The sequence below is a fragment of the Heptranchias perlo genome, chromosome 5 (genome assembly GCF_035084215.1).
Source record: "Heptranchias perlo isolate sHepPer1 chromosome 5, sHepPer1.hap1, whole genome shotgun sequence".
Lineage (NCBI taxonomy): Eukaryota > Metazoa > Chordata > Chondrichthyes > Hexanchiformes > Hexanchidae > Heptranchias > Heptranchias perlo.
Genome location: NC_090329.1, coordinates 37,244,684 through 37,261,960, shown reverse-complemented (window position 1 = coordinate 37,261,960; position 17,277 = coordinate 37,244,684). Strand labels below are relative to the sequence as shown.

The 17,277-nt window shown below is 40.6% G+C and overlaps 1 protein-coding gene across 4 annotated transcripts in view; it reads right to left on the bottom strand.

Moving 5' to 3' along the window:
• The window catches only part of kidins220b (kinase D-interacting substrate 220b), a 210,661-nt gene that overhangs the window by 26,654 nt on the left and 166,730 nt on the right, over nt 1–17,277 (bottom strand). For 2 of the 4 annotated variants that reach the window (XM_067984236.1, XM_067984237.1), the window contains exons 23-26: nt 11,569–11,747; nt 2,758–2,981; nt 2,321–2,437; nt 1,195–1,251 (exon numbers count right to left, since the gene is read on the bottom strand). In XM_067984236.1, coding sequence (XP_067840337.1) covers nt 1,195–1,251; nt 2,321–2,437; nt 2,758–2,981; nt 11,569–11,747 — 577 coding nt within the window. The remainder of the gene's footprint in view (nt 1–1,194; nt 1,252–2,320; nt 2,438–2,757; nt 2,982–11,568; nt 11,748–17,277) is intronic. The other 2 variants (XM_067984238.1, XM_067984239.1) reach the window with 2 other exon arrangements.

Here is a 17,277-nt window from a genome sequence, read left to right as displayed (position 1 = left end):
GCTTTCAGTCCTGCAAAACCTCACAAGGGCCTAATAGTTCCTTCATAGCAGTAACTAAAGTCTGGCATATTTCCTCCCTAGTCTCCTTCAAAACCCTAGAATATATGCCATCTGGCCCAGGAATGTGTGTCTCAAATCTCTACAATTTGTCAAGTATGCCACATTTACCCCCAAAATCCTCTAGGATATTGAACATACTACAAAAATTGGATGCCAAGTTTATTTCATTTTTTTGTTTTTCCCTTATGTCCCTCTCCTGCTACCTCTAAAGATTGAGAGTTAGTTTCATACTAATGGAGGTGAAGTTACATAGTTCTTATGGAGATTCAAAAAAAAAACATCATGATCACCAAGGTTATAGAGCAATTTCAACTTTGCTAAATAGCATGGGTATCCATGCTTCTATTAATATGAAACTGACCCATTCAACATGTAGCATTAATGTGCTGTTTGGGGGCGGGGGGGAATGAGGGAGAGAGGTGGACTAACAAGTGTACAATATTATTACATAGTAACATAGTTTCAGGCAGGAGAAGACCTTCGGTCCATCCAGCCCACCTATACCATGGTAATCTAATAGCCTTAAATCTAATTTGTTGGCAAGAACCTGTCTAATTCCTTGTTGAAACCCATTAAGGCTTCTTGTTTCACCACCCGTGCTAGTAATCTGTTGAAAAGTATCAGACCATTTACATTTTTAACTATAGCTTCAGATCTGATGCACTTAACGAGCCTAGTATAAACTACGTTACATGCAATAATCCTGGACAAAGATTACAAATAAAAAAGTTACTCATAATGTGATTGGCTGCACCAGGTGCTCACCAATAAATGGGAATCTGTTATAATGAATTTGTTGTGGAGTAACAAGAATTTTGTTTTTAAGATTTACCTATTAAGAAGTAGTAACATAATGAAAGGGTATTTTTTTTCCAGAAGCTGGTTTTAATACAGTCTAAGTTCTGTGAACTAACCTGAAGAGATCTACAGACTGATTAAGACTGCAAAAAGTGACCTTTTTGAAACGACTACATAACGGTCAACACCGCAACCACGTAAATCACACCAGAGACAGACAGTGAGCAAGAAAATGAAAAAATGTTGTTCAAAACGGCCTTTCTAATTGGTTAGGTATCATCACAGTGGAAGAAGCAATGAGATGCTACAACTCCACACCACGTGACTACTCATTACCAGTGAGGTGTCTGTGGGGGAAGGATGCCCCTCATCAGTAGCCTCCTCGATCACCGCCTGACAAGAACAAAATTACAATCGTGGGTAACAATACAAATACAGCAGAGAAAAATAATGTACACCGTGAACTAATATATCTACTGTTATCATTACATGCAGAGTGGTGAATTGATCTTTTTCTGTTTCAGGCACCGTTGTTTTTTTTTCCTCTCTCAATAACAACTTTTTAAAATTTATTTAACTTAAACAAACTAAATTAAACAGTAAACAGTACAGACTATTCTGCAATTATTAAACCCTTTGCATTCAGACTGCTTATATACCACAGATGGAGGAAAAGCCAAAATGCCAAGTCAAAATATTTAGTGGTCAAAGATGACGATGCAGTGGTCATACAACCAGTTTGATTTAGTTGCCATCTTAGAAACTTGAAATTAATTTTTGGTCCTGTCCATTGAAAATTAAAGGTTGGTAGCAGCCCCTAGCCACTTGACTTTTCCCATTCGATGGCAAATTATGTTACTGTTGTTTCATACAGAATAATAGCTGCCCATGATCAATTGCAAGAAATGTATGCACTCCAAAATCGTTGGTTTACAATTGCTAATCAAAAGGGGTATTAAAAGCCTAAACCAAAAGTTCAGCAATTCACCACCGATCATCTAATACAGATTTTTAACAAACACAACTCAGGTATTCTGAGCAAGAAATCCAAAGTTTAAAAAACACAGGCAGCGCTGGATTACTATGAATAAACATAAAGGTAAACAGTTTGAATGAAACATAAGAAGGGAACAACTTTAGCAGAACGTGAAAATACAAAATTCTGTCAAGATTCAGAAAAATAACAAATATTTACATGTAAACTTAAAATGGGGGAGGGAGAGCCCCTAAGAAGCAAAACAATGTATTGTTAAGAAACTATTTTGATGAAAATGTATGGAGAATCTAAGCAGCATTTTTTAAACTTATATTTCATTAATATTTAGTACTGACATTTTATAAATTTGTGGTACACCTAGCAGAAGAAAAGTTTCACAACTATATTTAAATTAAATGTTTTACCAAATATATCCTATATTTCAGTATTATGATATTCACCCTTTTTTCCTTTTGCAATACTTACTAGGTTACTGCTCTGTTCCCTTGACAAACTGGCTTTAGTTGATGAACGTGAGATGGGATGCTGCAAACTGCCAAAGTATTGCCTTGGCAGGTAACAAATATGAGGGGCAAAATATGGCTATGGAAAAGGAACAGGTGAAAAAACAATTTAGGAAAAACAAATGAAGTCACAAAGAAAGAAAATACACATATAACACAAGGCATGACATATCTAATTTTCAATTGTAGAATATGTTTACTTCCCAAATCCTGATTCACAATGGATTAAACATAAAATAAAGCACTATGAAACAAAGGTAACACACTGTTATAAATTAGATGTGAGGGGATGGCAATATGAGGATGTTGCAGTGTCAACACATAGATCATTTTTTTTAAAAAAGCCTATAAGTCACTTTGGATCTACTACAATAAAATAATAGATTTTAGTTTACTTACCCGGTTATAAAATGGATGCTGTGGTCCCACCATGCCACTATAATAGCTGCTCGGATGTTGTGGTGACATTACATTACCATTGAATGAAGCTGAGGAGGAGCAGACTGACTGTGCCTGGCTGAACAAAGACACAGCCCGAGGTGGAGCTTCCTGCAAAGGTAGTGAAGGATAAGGAATCCCTGCGATATTCACAGTGGACATCTGCTCCCTGGCTGCTCTGATATCTGCAGACATGAAGTAAAAGCATGAGCAAAGACCCAATTTTTAACAACAGCTAATGCTCAAACACACACATCTTCAGGAAAAGAAAACAAATTAAAAAGTTTTGTGGGCTCTGTTTGTACCGTAGGTATCAGTATTTAAATTTTAAACTGCACATTCCACTTCTGGAAATCACTCATCCCTTACCACTACCTGTGATCAGCTGATAAAAGGTGCTCTGTAGCAGGGTGAACTTCGGATCTGTGTAGGATCCTATTCTATCATCATGTAATATGATGTAATACATCCTTAAAAGCGGCTAGTGCCCTGAAAACAACCTTCCCCATTGGTTACAAGGAATTCATTGAATACATGTAGTATGTTGAAGGAATTCAAGAAAGACAACCATTAGGAGATGGCAACATGATCTTGTTTTTAAAAAAAGAGCTTGCATCACACCAGTTAAGAAATATTCTATATAGATTCAGGATTTTGACATTTGGTTTTGATATTTGATTATAGTAATAAAAACCCACTTGCTAGAATTTCAAAAGTATACTAATAGTCTGAATTATTTGTACAGTGCATATCTAGTCCAAACCAAATTGTTCATTCATTTCTATTACGAAATGGAATAAAGAAAAACGCAAATTAAAAAGATGCAGTTATTGCAGTTTTAGCATACTGGTGCTGTGATGACATTTGAATATAGTTGCCCTTTTGTAGAAACAACTATGAACTAAAATATAATCTACTGCTAACCACAAGAAAAATGTACAAAAAAAGTTAATAAACTTACCTGTATGGTCTCTTCCGGCCCTGACTCTTTTCCCCCACTAGGTTCACCTGGCGGGAAAGCCACATTGGCTTCCCCACTCAGGCAACTGGTTAAAAAACTAGTTGGGACCCGATTTGCATATTTCCGGCAGCTGTTCCCACCTGCTCGGAAGATCACACCATTGCAGAAAATTGTGAGCCAATCAGTTAGCTTCAAAATTCAACTGGCGATTTTTTTTGGAGTGCTGATACAATGAAGACAAGACAGGCGCTCTCTTTCCTTCAGCTTAATACACTTGCTTAGGTTTATAAAACACAAAACAAAAGCTACAATAGGCATGTAATAAGAACACTAATTTTTTTCACTCTTTTTTTCAAAAATAAAACTCAATATAAATTTTACCTCAATAAAGCTTTTAAAATTTGTCTTCCTGTTTTTCAAAATAATTTGACAATAGCTACTATGCAGAAAGTGCTAGAATCGAAAGAAAAGTATTCCATCAATACAGCTAACTGAATTGTGTTGATTCAGCCTGAGAAATTACATACATTCTCTTGCTGAGACTGTAAAATCCAAATTCAGCTCGTAGAGTCGCAACTTTGGGCAAAAATATCAAAGCCAAGCCTCGGGCTTTGGGGGAAGCTAAAGCCTTCAAGTACAAACATTAGCAAAGGCATTAATAGACATAAGAGTTAAATGGATAAAATATGTTATTGTGAAATATGTATTTTCCTGATTTTTTTTGTTTTGTTCAAACCTTTATTTTGGATATTTGCAAAATTAGCTACTGAGGGAAAAAAATTTGAGCAGTTTGTGGGAACATGATGGTCAGATTACGTAATCAGTGATAAGTTCACATAGGTAAAATCCATTCTAAATGTGGGCATAGGAATTTATAATGGGAAAAAGCGACATAAAAATTGCAACAAAAACTGGATAACAGGAACTTTGTGCAGACGTAAATACCCGTAAATTGCTCTGAGCAGCGAACCAGCAGTGGTCACCACTCATTAGATTTAAATTCACCCACGAAGTTACCACATTCATTTTGGCAGCAACTTCCTTGAACTGCGAGTTCAAATAACATCAGCGTTCTTTCCCGGGCTGTGTGAGTGGTGAAAGATTAAGGCCCCTCAGCCAATCAGCTTGAAGCAAGCCACACTGTGAGAACAAGGAAGTGCCGTTCACAGACAAACAGCAGACTAAAAACCCTGATGTGCCCGATAAGGTATTATAAAATGACACAGAGAAAGCAAAATAGAGGATGAGATTAAAAGACTGAGATAAAAGAGACAGAAAGAAAAATTAAAATTAAAACAAGTCCAAAAACTATTAAAATGAGGAGAAATGAGATTCCACATTTTTAAAAGATAATTTTTAGTACCAGAGAGGAAGTTTGGCAGTCATTAAGACTCACCACGCTGTTAAAACTTAGCTTAGACTTAAAAAACTGAGCGTACCTGTTTTGTGGCGATACTAGTTCGTTTCCAGGTGGGCAGGACAGCAAGTTGGCGCTGGTCCGTTGATTCTATTGATTGCAGCCGGCGGTGCCACTTTAAGGCGAAGCTGTCATATCGCCAGAGAACCAGGAAGAGCAAGTTCCGAATTTCCGCGTTTGATTGCGCACGTGCGGTTGCCGGAACTTGCTCTTCGATTTTGCCACTAATAATGGTTACTTTGAAAATAATTTCTGGACCATTATTTTTAGACATTATATTTAATAGATATATATGGAATCAAGCCACAAGGGACTAAAATAACTTTTTTAGAACATACTTCTTGCACAGCTTGATTATCAGAAGGTATTTGGATGAAAAAGAGTCCTTCATAGACCTTCATGATGTGATTCTTATGTCAACCTACAAAGTCAACATCTCCCACTGGAAATATAGATAACAAAACTACAACACAAAATTAGGTGAGATTGTGAGTTGTGAGGAGGATGCAAAGAGGCTTCAAGGCGATTTAGACAACTTGAGTGAGTGGGCAAATACACGGCAGATGCAGTATAATGTGGATAAATGTGAAGTTACCCACTTCGGAAGGAAAAACAGGAAGGCAGAGTATTATTTAAATGTTGATGTACAAAGGGACCTGGGTGTCCTTGTACACCAGTCACTGAAAGCAAACTTGCAGGTGCAGCAAGCAGTTAGGAAGGCAAATGGTATGTTGGCCTTCATTGCAAGAGGATTTGAGTACAGGAGCAAGGATGTCTTACTGCAGTTATACAGGGCCTTGGTGAGACCACACCTGGAGTATTGTGTGCAGTTTTGGTCTCCTTACCTAAGGGTATACTTGCCATAGAGGGAGTGTAGCGAAGGTTCACCAGACTGATTCCTGGGATGGCAGGACTGTCGTATGAGAAGAGATTGGGTCGACTCGGCCTGTATTCACTCGGGTTTAGAAGAATGAGAGGGGATCTCATTGAAACATATAAAGTTCTGACAGGGCTAGACAGACTGGATGCAGGGAGGATGGTTCCCCTGGCTGGGGGATCCAGAACGAAGGGTCACAGTCTCAGGACACGGGGTCGAACATTTAGGACTGAGATGAGGAGCAGTTTCTTCCCTCAGAGGGTGGTGAACTTGTGGAATTCTCTACCACAGAGGGCTATGAAGGCCAAGTCACTGAATATATTTAAGAAGGAGCTAGATACAAAAGGCATCAAGGTGTATGGGGAGAGAGCGGGAATATGGTATTGAGATAGAGGATCAGCCATGATCATATTGAATGGCAGAGCAGGCTCGAAGGGCCTACTCTTGCTCCTATTTTCTATGTAACAACTTGAATTTATATAGCGCCTTTAACTTAGGAAAATGTCCCAAGGCGGACCACAGGAGCGCAATTAGACAAAAATTGATACCGAGCCAAAGGAGATATTAGGACGGCTGACTAAAATCTTGGTCAAAGAGATTTTAAGGAGTGTCTTAAAGGAGAAGAGAAAGATAGAGGTGGAGAGGTTTAGGGACGGAATTCCAAAGCTTCGAGCCGAGACGGCTGAAAACATGGCCGTGAATGGTAGGGCACAAAGGCCAGAGTTGGAGGAATGCAAAGTTCTTGTCGGGTTGGAGGAAGTTAGAGATAGGAAGGGGTGAGGCCACGGAGGGATTGGAACACGAGGATGAGAACTTTAAAATCGAGGTGTTGGTGGACCGGGAGCAAACGTAGGTCAGCATGCACAGGGGTGACGAATGAGCGGGACTTGATGCGGATTAAGATACAGGCAGCAGAGTTTTAGATCAGCTCAAGCTTACGGAAGGTGGAAGTTAGGAGGCCAGCCAGGTGACCATTGTAACGGTCAAGTCTGGAGGTAACAAAAGCATGAATGAGGCTTTCAGCAGCAGATGAGCTGAGGCAGGGGAAGAGATGGGTGATATAACCGAGGTGGAAGTAGGTGGTCTTCGTGATGGAGCGGATATGGGATCGGAAGCTCAGCTCAGGGTCAAATAGGACGGCAACATTGTGCACAGTTTGGTTTGGCCTGAGACAGTGGCCAGGGAGGGGAATGTAATCAGTGGCGTGGGAACCGAGCTTGTGGCAGGGGCTGAAGACAAGGGCTTTGGTCACAATGTTTAATTGCAGGAATTTCTGGCTCATCTAGGACTGGATGTCAGGCAAGCAGTCTGACAACACAATGCAATGGAGGGCTCAAGAGAGGTGGTGAGGTAGAGCTGGGTGTCGTCAGGATACAAGTAGAACCTGACATCATGGGCATGATTTTGACCCTGAGCTGAGAAGGGGGCAGGGGGGTCAAATTGCAGATGGGAAACCTGGAAGTACGGACGGGAGAGCAGCCAGGGAAAGACCGCGTTTAGATAGGTCTTTGATTGTATGGATGGCGGTGGGTGGGTGGGGGGGGTGGAGAAGGAGGAGAAATTGGGGGTCAGCGATCATTTGAGGTGGGTCTGAGATCAGGGCGAGGGCAGGGTCCGCAATCGTTTTTTTTGGGGGGGGGGGGGTTGGTGTCGCTGCAGGTAGGCTTGTTGGGCCTGGTGGAAGCACTCCTGCTCCTCCGGGTCCACAACCTGTGCCAGATACCTGTTAGTTTCAGGCCTTCTCTCCTCCTTTCACATGGCTCAAAAGAGAAGGTCCGGGAATCCCATCCCCCAGGGGTTGAAATTGGAAACTCTGGAAAAATGGAGGCCCGCAGTCTACCCCCCCAACCAGCTGTTTTTCCCTTTTAAAATTGTGTCCCATGTCTTCAGATGATGTCACCGAGGGGCAGCATGTAGATGAGAAATAGGAGGGGGCCAAGGATGGATCCTTGTGGAACTCCAGAGGTAACAGCATGGGGATGGGAAGAGAAGCCATTGCAGGAGATTCTTTGGCTACGACTAGATAGATAGGAATGGAACCAGGCGAGGGCAGTCCCCTCTGCTGGACAACGGAAGGGAGGCGTAGGAGGAGGATAGTGTGGTCAACCGTGTCAAAGGCTGCAGAGAGGTCGAGATGGTTGAGTAGGGATAGTACACCCTGGACATGATTATCACCTTTCAGTGCTGTGGCAGGGGCGGAAACATGATTGGAGAGTGGTGGGAAAGAAGGGCATGGATTTGGGAGGCAACAACACGTTCAAGGACTTTGGTGAAGAAAGGGAGGTTGGAGATGGGGCAGTGGTTTGAAAAGGCAGAGGAATCAAGAGTAGGTTTTTTTTTTTGAAGAGAGGGATGTTGACAGCAGATTTGAAAGATTTAACAGTACCTGAAGAGATGAAACTGCTTACAGCATCAGCGAGCACGGGCGCCAGGTAGGGAAGTTGGGTGGTCAACTGTTTGGTGGGAATAGGGTCGAGAGAGGAGGTGGGTCTCATGGACAAGTTGAGCTCAGAGACAGCATGAGGGAAGATAGGAGAGAAACGAGAGAAAGGTTTAGGTTCAGGGCTAGGATGGGGGGAATCTTGGTGGAAGCGTGGTTTGGTGGGCCAGCAGAAGTAAGGGATGCGGCAGACAGAGGCAGCTGAACGGATAATAACCTTAGTGATTCAAAAGTCCATGACCTCCTCGCACCTGTTGTTGGAGGGGAGGGGTTTAAGGAGAGGGCTGGTTGTGGAGAAGAGAAGCTGGGGTTATCTTTGCATTGCAGGATGATTCTGGAGTAGTGAGCAGTTTTGGCAGAGGAGAGCAGGGCCCGATATTGCTTTATGTGGTCCAACCAGATCTGGCAATGAATGGCTAAACAAGTTGTGTGCCATAAATGTTCAAGTTTGTGCCTCTTGGATTTAAGTGAACGAAGATGGGGCCGTACTAAGGAAAATGGCCATGGTGGGAGAGAGAAAGGGTTTTACTGGGGACAAGGGCATCCATGAAGGAATTGCAGGAATTATTGAGTAGATCGACAGCTAGAGAAGGATCGTGGTGAACGGAGGGCCAAAGACTAGACAGTTGGAAGTATGAAAGTGCTGTTGCAAGTGACTTTGGGAACAGTTTATTCCAGGGATGGAAGCAGGAAGAGATGAGGTTAGAAGGAGGTGTGTGAGTGGTGAGGGATATAAGGAATTGATCAGAGATGACCTTGTTTGTGATTGATACGACGGGAATAGAGAGGCCACGTGACATGGCAAGGTCAAGGAGGTGGTCGTGAACATGGGTAGGAGAGTTTATATGGCGTGAGAGTTCAGGAGAGCAGTGAACTCAAAGGAGAGAGGGCAAGATGCATTAAGATGGATTTTATTAGCATATTCAAGGAGGATTTAAAAACTGTGACCAGAGCCTCTACTATCTCTTCTATGACTTCTTTCAACAGCTTACGGTGCATGCCTTCTGCTATTCTTTTCTAGAACGAATTCCTTTTCTACAGTTAGTTACGTCAACTGTTCCACATCCTTCTCTAGTATAGTGTTATCCAATACATTGACCCCATGTGGTGAATTGGGAAGCCAGATGTGGTGAAATACATTTCTGATTAGTAAATAAAAATCAGTAATAGACACTGTTGGTGGGCATATGATTGCAATACTCATATTTGCACATCATATGCATGTGTACGTTAACCTATTTGTGTGTTTGTTGATAAAACGGTAAGCCAAAACGTAGAGTGTGTGAATGTTTTTTTGATCATTGTGAGTGCTTTACTTTCTTGGTCACTAAATGGTGGTAGATGTTTGTTAAGTAAATATATGCATGTGAAGTACATATACTGTATTGCATGAACGTATGTAAGGAGTTTTCTACTAAAATTAATGCACGTGGCTAGAATGGTGGCGCCATAGCTACACCTATGGCTAGTCTGTGATTTCTATTGGACAAAACTGCTCTAGTGCATCTACACTCTCACTTCCACTATAATTTGTAAAAAAAAGTACTGATGGAAGATATTTATTTAATGTCATCCATGACCCACCAGCTCCTATTACCAACACAGATAAGCGGAAGAAAAAAAATGGAGAACATGCTTGCTTAATGAATGGTGTCAAATTAACTAGGGAGAGACTTAAAGATCTGGTAGCGCTTGCAGTGTTGTAGCAGTATCATTCACTCTTCTTCCTTTGCCATATTTCTAATTGCTTGATTGTTAGAAGCTCAGCATATGTAGCCTGCCTCCCTGGTGGATATGTTGAGACATTCAGTCTAAAATTACATGAATCAAAGATGATTCACAAACATACAAACAGATAAACTAGTTTATCCCAGAATAATTCATTAGTTAATAAATAAAACCATGCACTGTGCGCACTCATTTCCAAATGCTCCTTGTTCGTGGTTTAAAGAAAAACTTTCAATTGTCACGATTCAAGGTCATTTAGAGTCTGACTTTTGAATGGTTTCCATCACTAGTTAGCAAGCCTCTCTTACTTATGATCAATCTTGCTATCTATCATGATGTAGATTCAAACTTACCAATTGAAGAACATCTTCAATTTGGCCAAAATACAAACTCATTTCATAGTAGTTTGGAATTTCAGCCAATTCTAGTTTCTCTTCTTGCACCCACCCCCAAAAATAGCAGACATCTGAAGAAACAATGAAGCTTCTCAACTTGGAAATTGGACAAGCAGTTTCTATCTATCACATTTTCCAGAGGTAGTTTCTCAACTAGTTTAGGATTTGATTTTGACATAAATTATGTTCAAGTTTAATGTTACACAAGAATTATTATATATTCAGGAATTGAGTGAGAGGGAAAATATGTTCAGTAATGCTGCAAGAGTGTGTGGAGGAAAAAGACAACTGTTGATGCCTGCAATAGCAGATTGGAGAACTTCCTGTATTTTAGGTCACAATCTGAAAGGAGAACCTTATGCCAAACTCATTACAGAACATTAAAGCTCAAATACTGCATGTTAAATATTACAAAAACTATAATTAACACTCCCCCAAGAAAAGAATCAATTAAAATAACTATTTTGCAAACATTTTAACCCACAAGCAATCCATGCAACCTTGCTAAAGTAAGGAAGATGATTACTTTTGAGATAAAAAAAATCTTTGAAAAATTTACTTAAGAAGGTTAAGAAGCACATAAAAACTATTTCTTAAAAAATACAACATAAAAAGAAAAGCATTATTTGAAAAAAGATGAAACCCAAGTTTAGGATGCCTATCTTCATTATGTACCCAAGGATGGCACTGGTCCCTACCGTAGATCTATCAGTAAATAATATTTGGATGAATTTAAAATATACAGGTTAACTGGGTAAGAATGGAAGGAAGGTTGCCTGTGACTGATCAAATCCCTTGTTATTCTACACCTCTCAAAATGTAACTAAGGACATGGGAATGGCAGGTAAGCAAACCAAAAGGGGACTACAGAAAAGCCACATGTGGCTCTCAAAACTCTAGTTGACCAACCCTGGTCTCCACAACCACCCCAAGTCATACATAAAAAATACTAACCTGCAATAATCTCACGCAGTTTAGGATCCAAATTCACTGTGCATGGTAGAAATGTTTTTACATCTCGTGCTGAAAGAATTGGCATTCTTGAAGAGAGGAAAATTTCAAAGCTACGAATATCGCTGTCAATTTCTAGAAGTGGCTCCACATCTTTGGTAGTTGGTATGTTTTTGGATATTCTGAAGATAATCATAGAAAATACTGTCACAAATAAAAAATCAACAGACTTCTATAACTGTCAGTAACAGTAACTGTATATTTTAGCATTTTGTGAAAGAAACATTTACCAAGTATGTTAATTGTACCACCTCAAACTGCAGTCAAAAGGGACAAATAAAAACACACTGATAAACAGAATTTTAAAAAAAACTAATTTTCAAAGTGCTGTTATCAAGTAACCCAATACTACTTATAAATGAAATAAGACAGTATTGTAATGTACACTTCTTGTCTATAATAGGTTTTAAACAGATTAATTTCCCTTTGTTTTTTGAAACCAGAAAATAACCACAATCAGGAAGTGAATGCTTTGACAATGCAATGGTACTAATGTTTTCACTTAAGGTGAAGAAATGTTTCTATAGTCTTCAAAGTTGTACCAATTAAGTTAGTAAATACTCCTGAGATAGGAGAATAGTTCAGGTTTTTAGCAGACTCTTAGAAATAAGAATTTCTCAACTACCTCAACTTAATGATGTAAGGAATCTTACAACACCAGGTTATAGTCCAACAGTTTTATTTGAAAATCACAAGCTTTCGGAGGCTTTCTCCTTCGTCAGGTGAGTGTCACATCAACTTAATGATATAATTGTTGTGATGTTTCTGCTTACTTATATTTGCATTCAAAAACTCAATCAACCAGATTATTGTCCTCTCTTTGGATTATAAAATAAATAACATTTTTCCACAATTGAACTAGCAAACATCAATTTCATTTTTGATCCACTGGTCACAAAGAAAAAATTAAACTGCCAGTAAATAGAAAGGAAGGCAGCTTTTTTAAAGATCATATCAATGTAGTCCTTCAGTACATAAAGGAAATGTATTTAGTTCTAAGAATAATTAGCAATTAAACAGCTAACAGGGTTGCTTTCAAGGATTTGAATTTCATTCTCAGCTGACATGTCACATGAAGCAGACTAAAATAATTTTGTCAGCTGCACTCCCCAAGCTGAATCTCAATGGTGAACACAGTATCCAGCCAACAAATGTTTTGTGCCCAAGGGCTTTGCAGTTCTGCTCTGTTTCAGTATTTTACATATAGCTCAAGCAGCTTTACAAAGCTATACTAAAGAAAAAGAGATGATTATTATAAATATTGTGCATGCCTGTCAGTCTAAAAATCCTGAGCGCCCATCAAAAAACAAGCATTTTACCTGTAATTGGCTGAGAGGTACACATGTATACAATAGCATTTTATTTTGCAGATAATGTCCAGTGCCACTCAATTTAGGGGAGTATCAGGCAATTAATTTTGACCAACTAAAGCATTCAATTACTATACAATGTTAAATATTTTCGATCTTACCCAGTACCCACATTTTAAGAGGCAAGAATGCAAGTCTGCATGTTTCCATTTTTGCTACTAAATCACAAGTGTTTTAAATAGATGTACCCAACTCGCAATTTAAAAATTTTCAGAAGACTATGTGTTTACTAATATCTTTTCCAGATAAAATTCCCCCCCCCCAACCAAATAGACACCATGCCTTATCCAAAGAGTTAAATCTAGAAAGCACCATGTATTCAAGTAAATCAGAAATAACAATGTAGTTCTGATTATTCGATAATCATGGCAATATTAGCAGTACAAAAATCTGGGGGGGGGAATATCAAAAACTGTTCATATCACAACAACATGATTAAATATATACACTGTGTTGCTTTTAATATATTAATTAAAAGTGTTCAATGGAAAGCCTCAGCCATTCCCAAAAGTCTGGCCTTGAACCCCCCAGAGCTGTGATTCTGTCAGCTGAGGCAGATCCTGCAATCTGAGCATGTGCAGTGTGCTGTTTCCCAGGATGCATCAGCAACCCAACTGCTGCAACATTTTCCTTCAGCTTCCAGCAAGACTGGTTCAATTGTTGCTCAAGATTATTTGAAGAAAAACAAGAGGACTAATTTCAAAAGCATATTCAAGTAAAGTTTACATTGAATGTTTATTATATACATTTTTTATTTAAGAATAAGTGAGTGTAAAGAGAGTGTGAGAGAGAGAAAAACAGAACCTCATTTCTAACATGACCCTCTATTCATTACAGACCAGCTGTAGCTTTTGTTCATGTTGGAAATATAAACATTCTAATATTTTTCTCAATGGAAAGTCAAATTATGCCTCTGTCCATAACAGCTTCAGTGTTTTTGAAAAATATTTGAATGTAAACGGGACAATAAATTTGAGCATGTTGCCCACTGAATATTTAAATAACAGCTATTCATTTTTTATTTTAGAAAGCATGAGAGAGGATGTCATTCGTCATCCTAAATTGAGTTTTTTTTCTTTTAACTAATGAGATGCATCTTGAAAGCTTCATTATCACCTGTATTTGTTTAAGTATTGTAGTTAGTGGCAGCTGTGAAATAGAGACAGTATGACATTGAGACCCAATTACAAAACAATGAAATCAATGTTTACAAAGATCTTTTAGAAACTTACAAACAATGCTGCCAAACCAAAGATCTCCCTCCTACTGTGCTGTCAGGCCAGCAGCCTTCCCTTACTGCTGACAGACACCACATTCCATCTCCCAGTTCGGCCAAAACCAGGTTCCCCCTACAGTAATTCCAAAACAAATGACCCATGCTGGAAAATTGAGCGGGGTGTATAACAGGCAGTCAATCCGCTACCACCTGTTTTACCCCTACTGAAGTTGAAAGTTCTGTTTCTTAGAAAGCGAGGGTGCGTATGGGGCAAAAAAAATTTGGGAACCTCCGATTTGACAAAACAGGAGAGTAGAAGTCGAAGGAAGTCATGCTGAAACTGTATAGTGCTCTAATCAGATGACATCTGGAGTACTGCATCCAGTAATGGTCACCAAGCCAATAAATATTCATGATGTGGAGATGCCGGTGATGGACTGGGGTTAACAATTGTAAACAATTTTACAACACCAAGTTATAGTCCAACGATTTTATTTTTAATCCCACAAGCTTTCGGGGGCTTTCCCCTTCCTCAGGCGGTGTGGAAATGACAGTTTTGAATCCTTCGCATTTTAAGATCACATAACAAAGCCTGGTGATTACTGCCCGTTGCCAAGGCAATCACAGTGAGCAGACAGAAAGGTGTCATCTAAAAGGCCACTGAATATACAACCCCCCAAAAAAAAAGAGAGACACAGAACGAAGACAGTCAATGACCCGTTATATTAAAAACAGATAACATTTGTTCGCTGGTGGGGTTACGTGTAGTGTGACATGAACCCAAAATCCCGGTTGAGGCCGTCCTCATGGATGCGGAACTTGGCTATTAATTTCTGCTCGACGATTTTGCGTTGTCGTGTGTCTCGAAGGCCGCCTTGGAGTATGTTTACCCGAAGGTCGGTGGCTGAATGTCCATGACTGCTGAAGTGTTCCCCGACAGGGAGAGAACCCTCCTGTTTGGCGATTGTTGCGCGGTGTCCGTTCATCCGTTGTCGCAGCGTCTGCATGGTCTCGCCAATGTACCATGCTCTGGGGCATCCTTTCCTGCAACGTATGAGGTAGACAACGTTGGCCGAGTCACAGGAGTATGAACCGTGCACCTGGTGGGTGGTGTCCTCTCGTGTGATGGTGGTATCTGTGTCGATGATCTGGCATGTCTTGCAGAGGTTACCGTGGCAGGGTTGTGTGGTGTCGTGGACGCTGTTCTCCTGAAGGCTGGGTAATTTGCTGCGAACGATGGTTTGTTTGAGGTTGGGTGGCTGTTTAAAAGAGAGTAGTGGAGGTGTGGGGATGGCCATAGCGAGGTGTTCGTCATCATTGATGACATGTTGAAGGCTGCGGAGAACATGGCGTAGTTTCTCCGCTCCGGGGAAGTACTGGACGACGAAGGGTACTCTGTTGGTTGCGTCCCGTGTTAGTCTTCTGAGGAGGTCTACGCGATTTTTCGCTGTGGCCCGTCGGAACTGTCGATCGATGAGTCGAGCATCATATCCCGTTCTTACTAGGGCGTCTTTCAGCGTCTGTAGGTGTCCATCGCGTTCCTCCTCGTCTGAGCAGACCCTGTGTATTCGCAGGGCCTGTCCATAGGGGATGGCCTCTTTGACGTGGTTAGGGTGGAAGCTGGAAAAGTGGAGCATTGTGAGATTGTCCGTGGGCTTGCGGTAGAGTGAGGTGCTGAGGTGCCCGTCTTTGATGGAGATTCGTGTGTCCAAGAAAGAAACTGATTCTGAGGAGTAGTCCATGGTGAGCTTGATGGTGGGATGGAACTTGTTGATGTTATCGTGTAGTCTCTTTAGTGATTCCTCACCGTGGGTCCATAGAAAGAAAATGTCGTCGATGTATCTGGTGTATAGTGTTGGTTGGAGGTCCTGTGCAGTGAAGAAGTCCTGCTCGAACTTGTGCATGAAAATGTTGGCGTATTGGGGTGCGAATTTGGTCCCCATGGCTGTTCCGTGTGTTTGGGTAAAGAACTGGTTATTGAAGGTGAAGACATTGTGATCCAGGATGAAGCGGATGAGTTGTAGGATGGCGTCTGGAGATTGGCTGTTGTTGGTGTTGAGTATTGATGCTGTCGTAGCGATGCCGTCATCGTGGGGGATACTGGTGTATAGTGCCGAGACGTCCATCGTGGTGAGAAGTGTTCCTGGTTCAACAGGTCCGTGGGTACTGAGTTTTTGTAGAAAGTCTGTTGCGACACAGACGGGATCTTAGGTTCATGTCACACTACACGTAACCCCACCAGCGAACAAATGTTATCTGTTTTTAATATAACGGGTCATTGACTGTCTTCGTTCTGTCTCTCTCTCTCTTTTTTTTTGGGGGGTTGTATATTCAGTGGCCTTTTAGATGACACCTTTCTGTCTGCTCACTGTGATTGCCTTGGCAACGGGCAGTAATCACCAGGCTTTGTTATGTGATCTTAAAATGCGAAGGATTCGAAACTGTCATTTCCACACCGCCTGAGGAAGGGGAAAGCCCCCGAAAGCTTGTGGGATTAAAAATAAAATCGTTGGACTATAACTTGGTGTTGTAAAATTGTTTACAATAAATATTCAAGCATAGGAGGCAGTTCAGAGAAGAGCAACAAGATTGATCTCTAGCATCAATGGAATCAGTTACGAGGAAACACTGGAGAAAGTTACGTTTTTTTTAAGCCTTGAAACGAAGCAACTGATAAGAGAGCAAGCAATACAGAAAAGGTACATCAGGGACAATAGGACAAGGGGATACACTTCAAACTAGTAAAAGGTAAACACAGAAGAGAATAGGAACATACAAACAGAAGTAGGACATTTAGCCCTTCGAGCCGGTTCCGCCATTCAATTAGAACATGGCTGATCTGTATCTTAACTCCATCTACCCGCCTTGGTTCCCTAACAAAAATCTATCAATCTCAGTTTTGATATTTTCAACTGACCTAGCCTCAACAGCTTTTTGGGAGAGAGCTCCAGATTTCCACTACACTTTGTGTGACGAAGTGCTTCCTGACATCACCCCTGAACAGCCCAACTCTAATTTTAAGGTTATGCTCCGATTTTTTGGACTCCCCCACCAAAGGATATAATT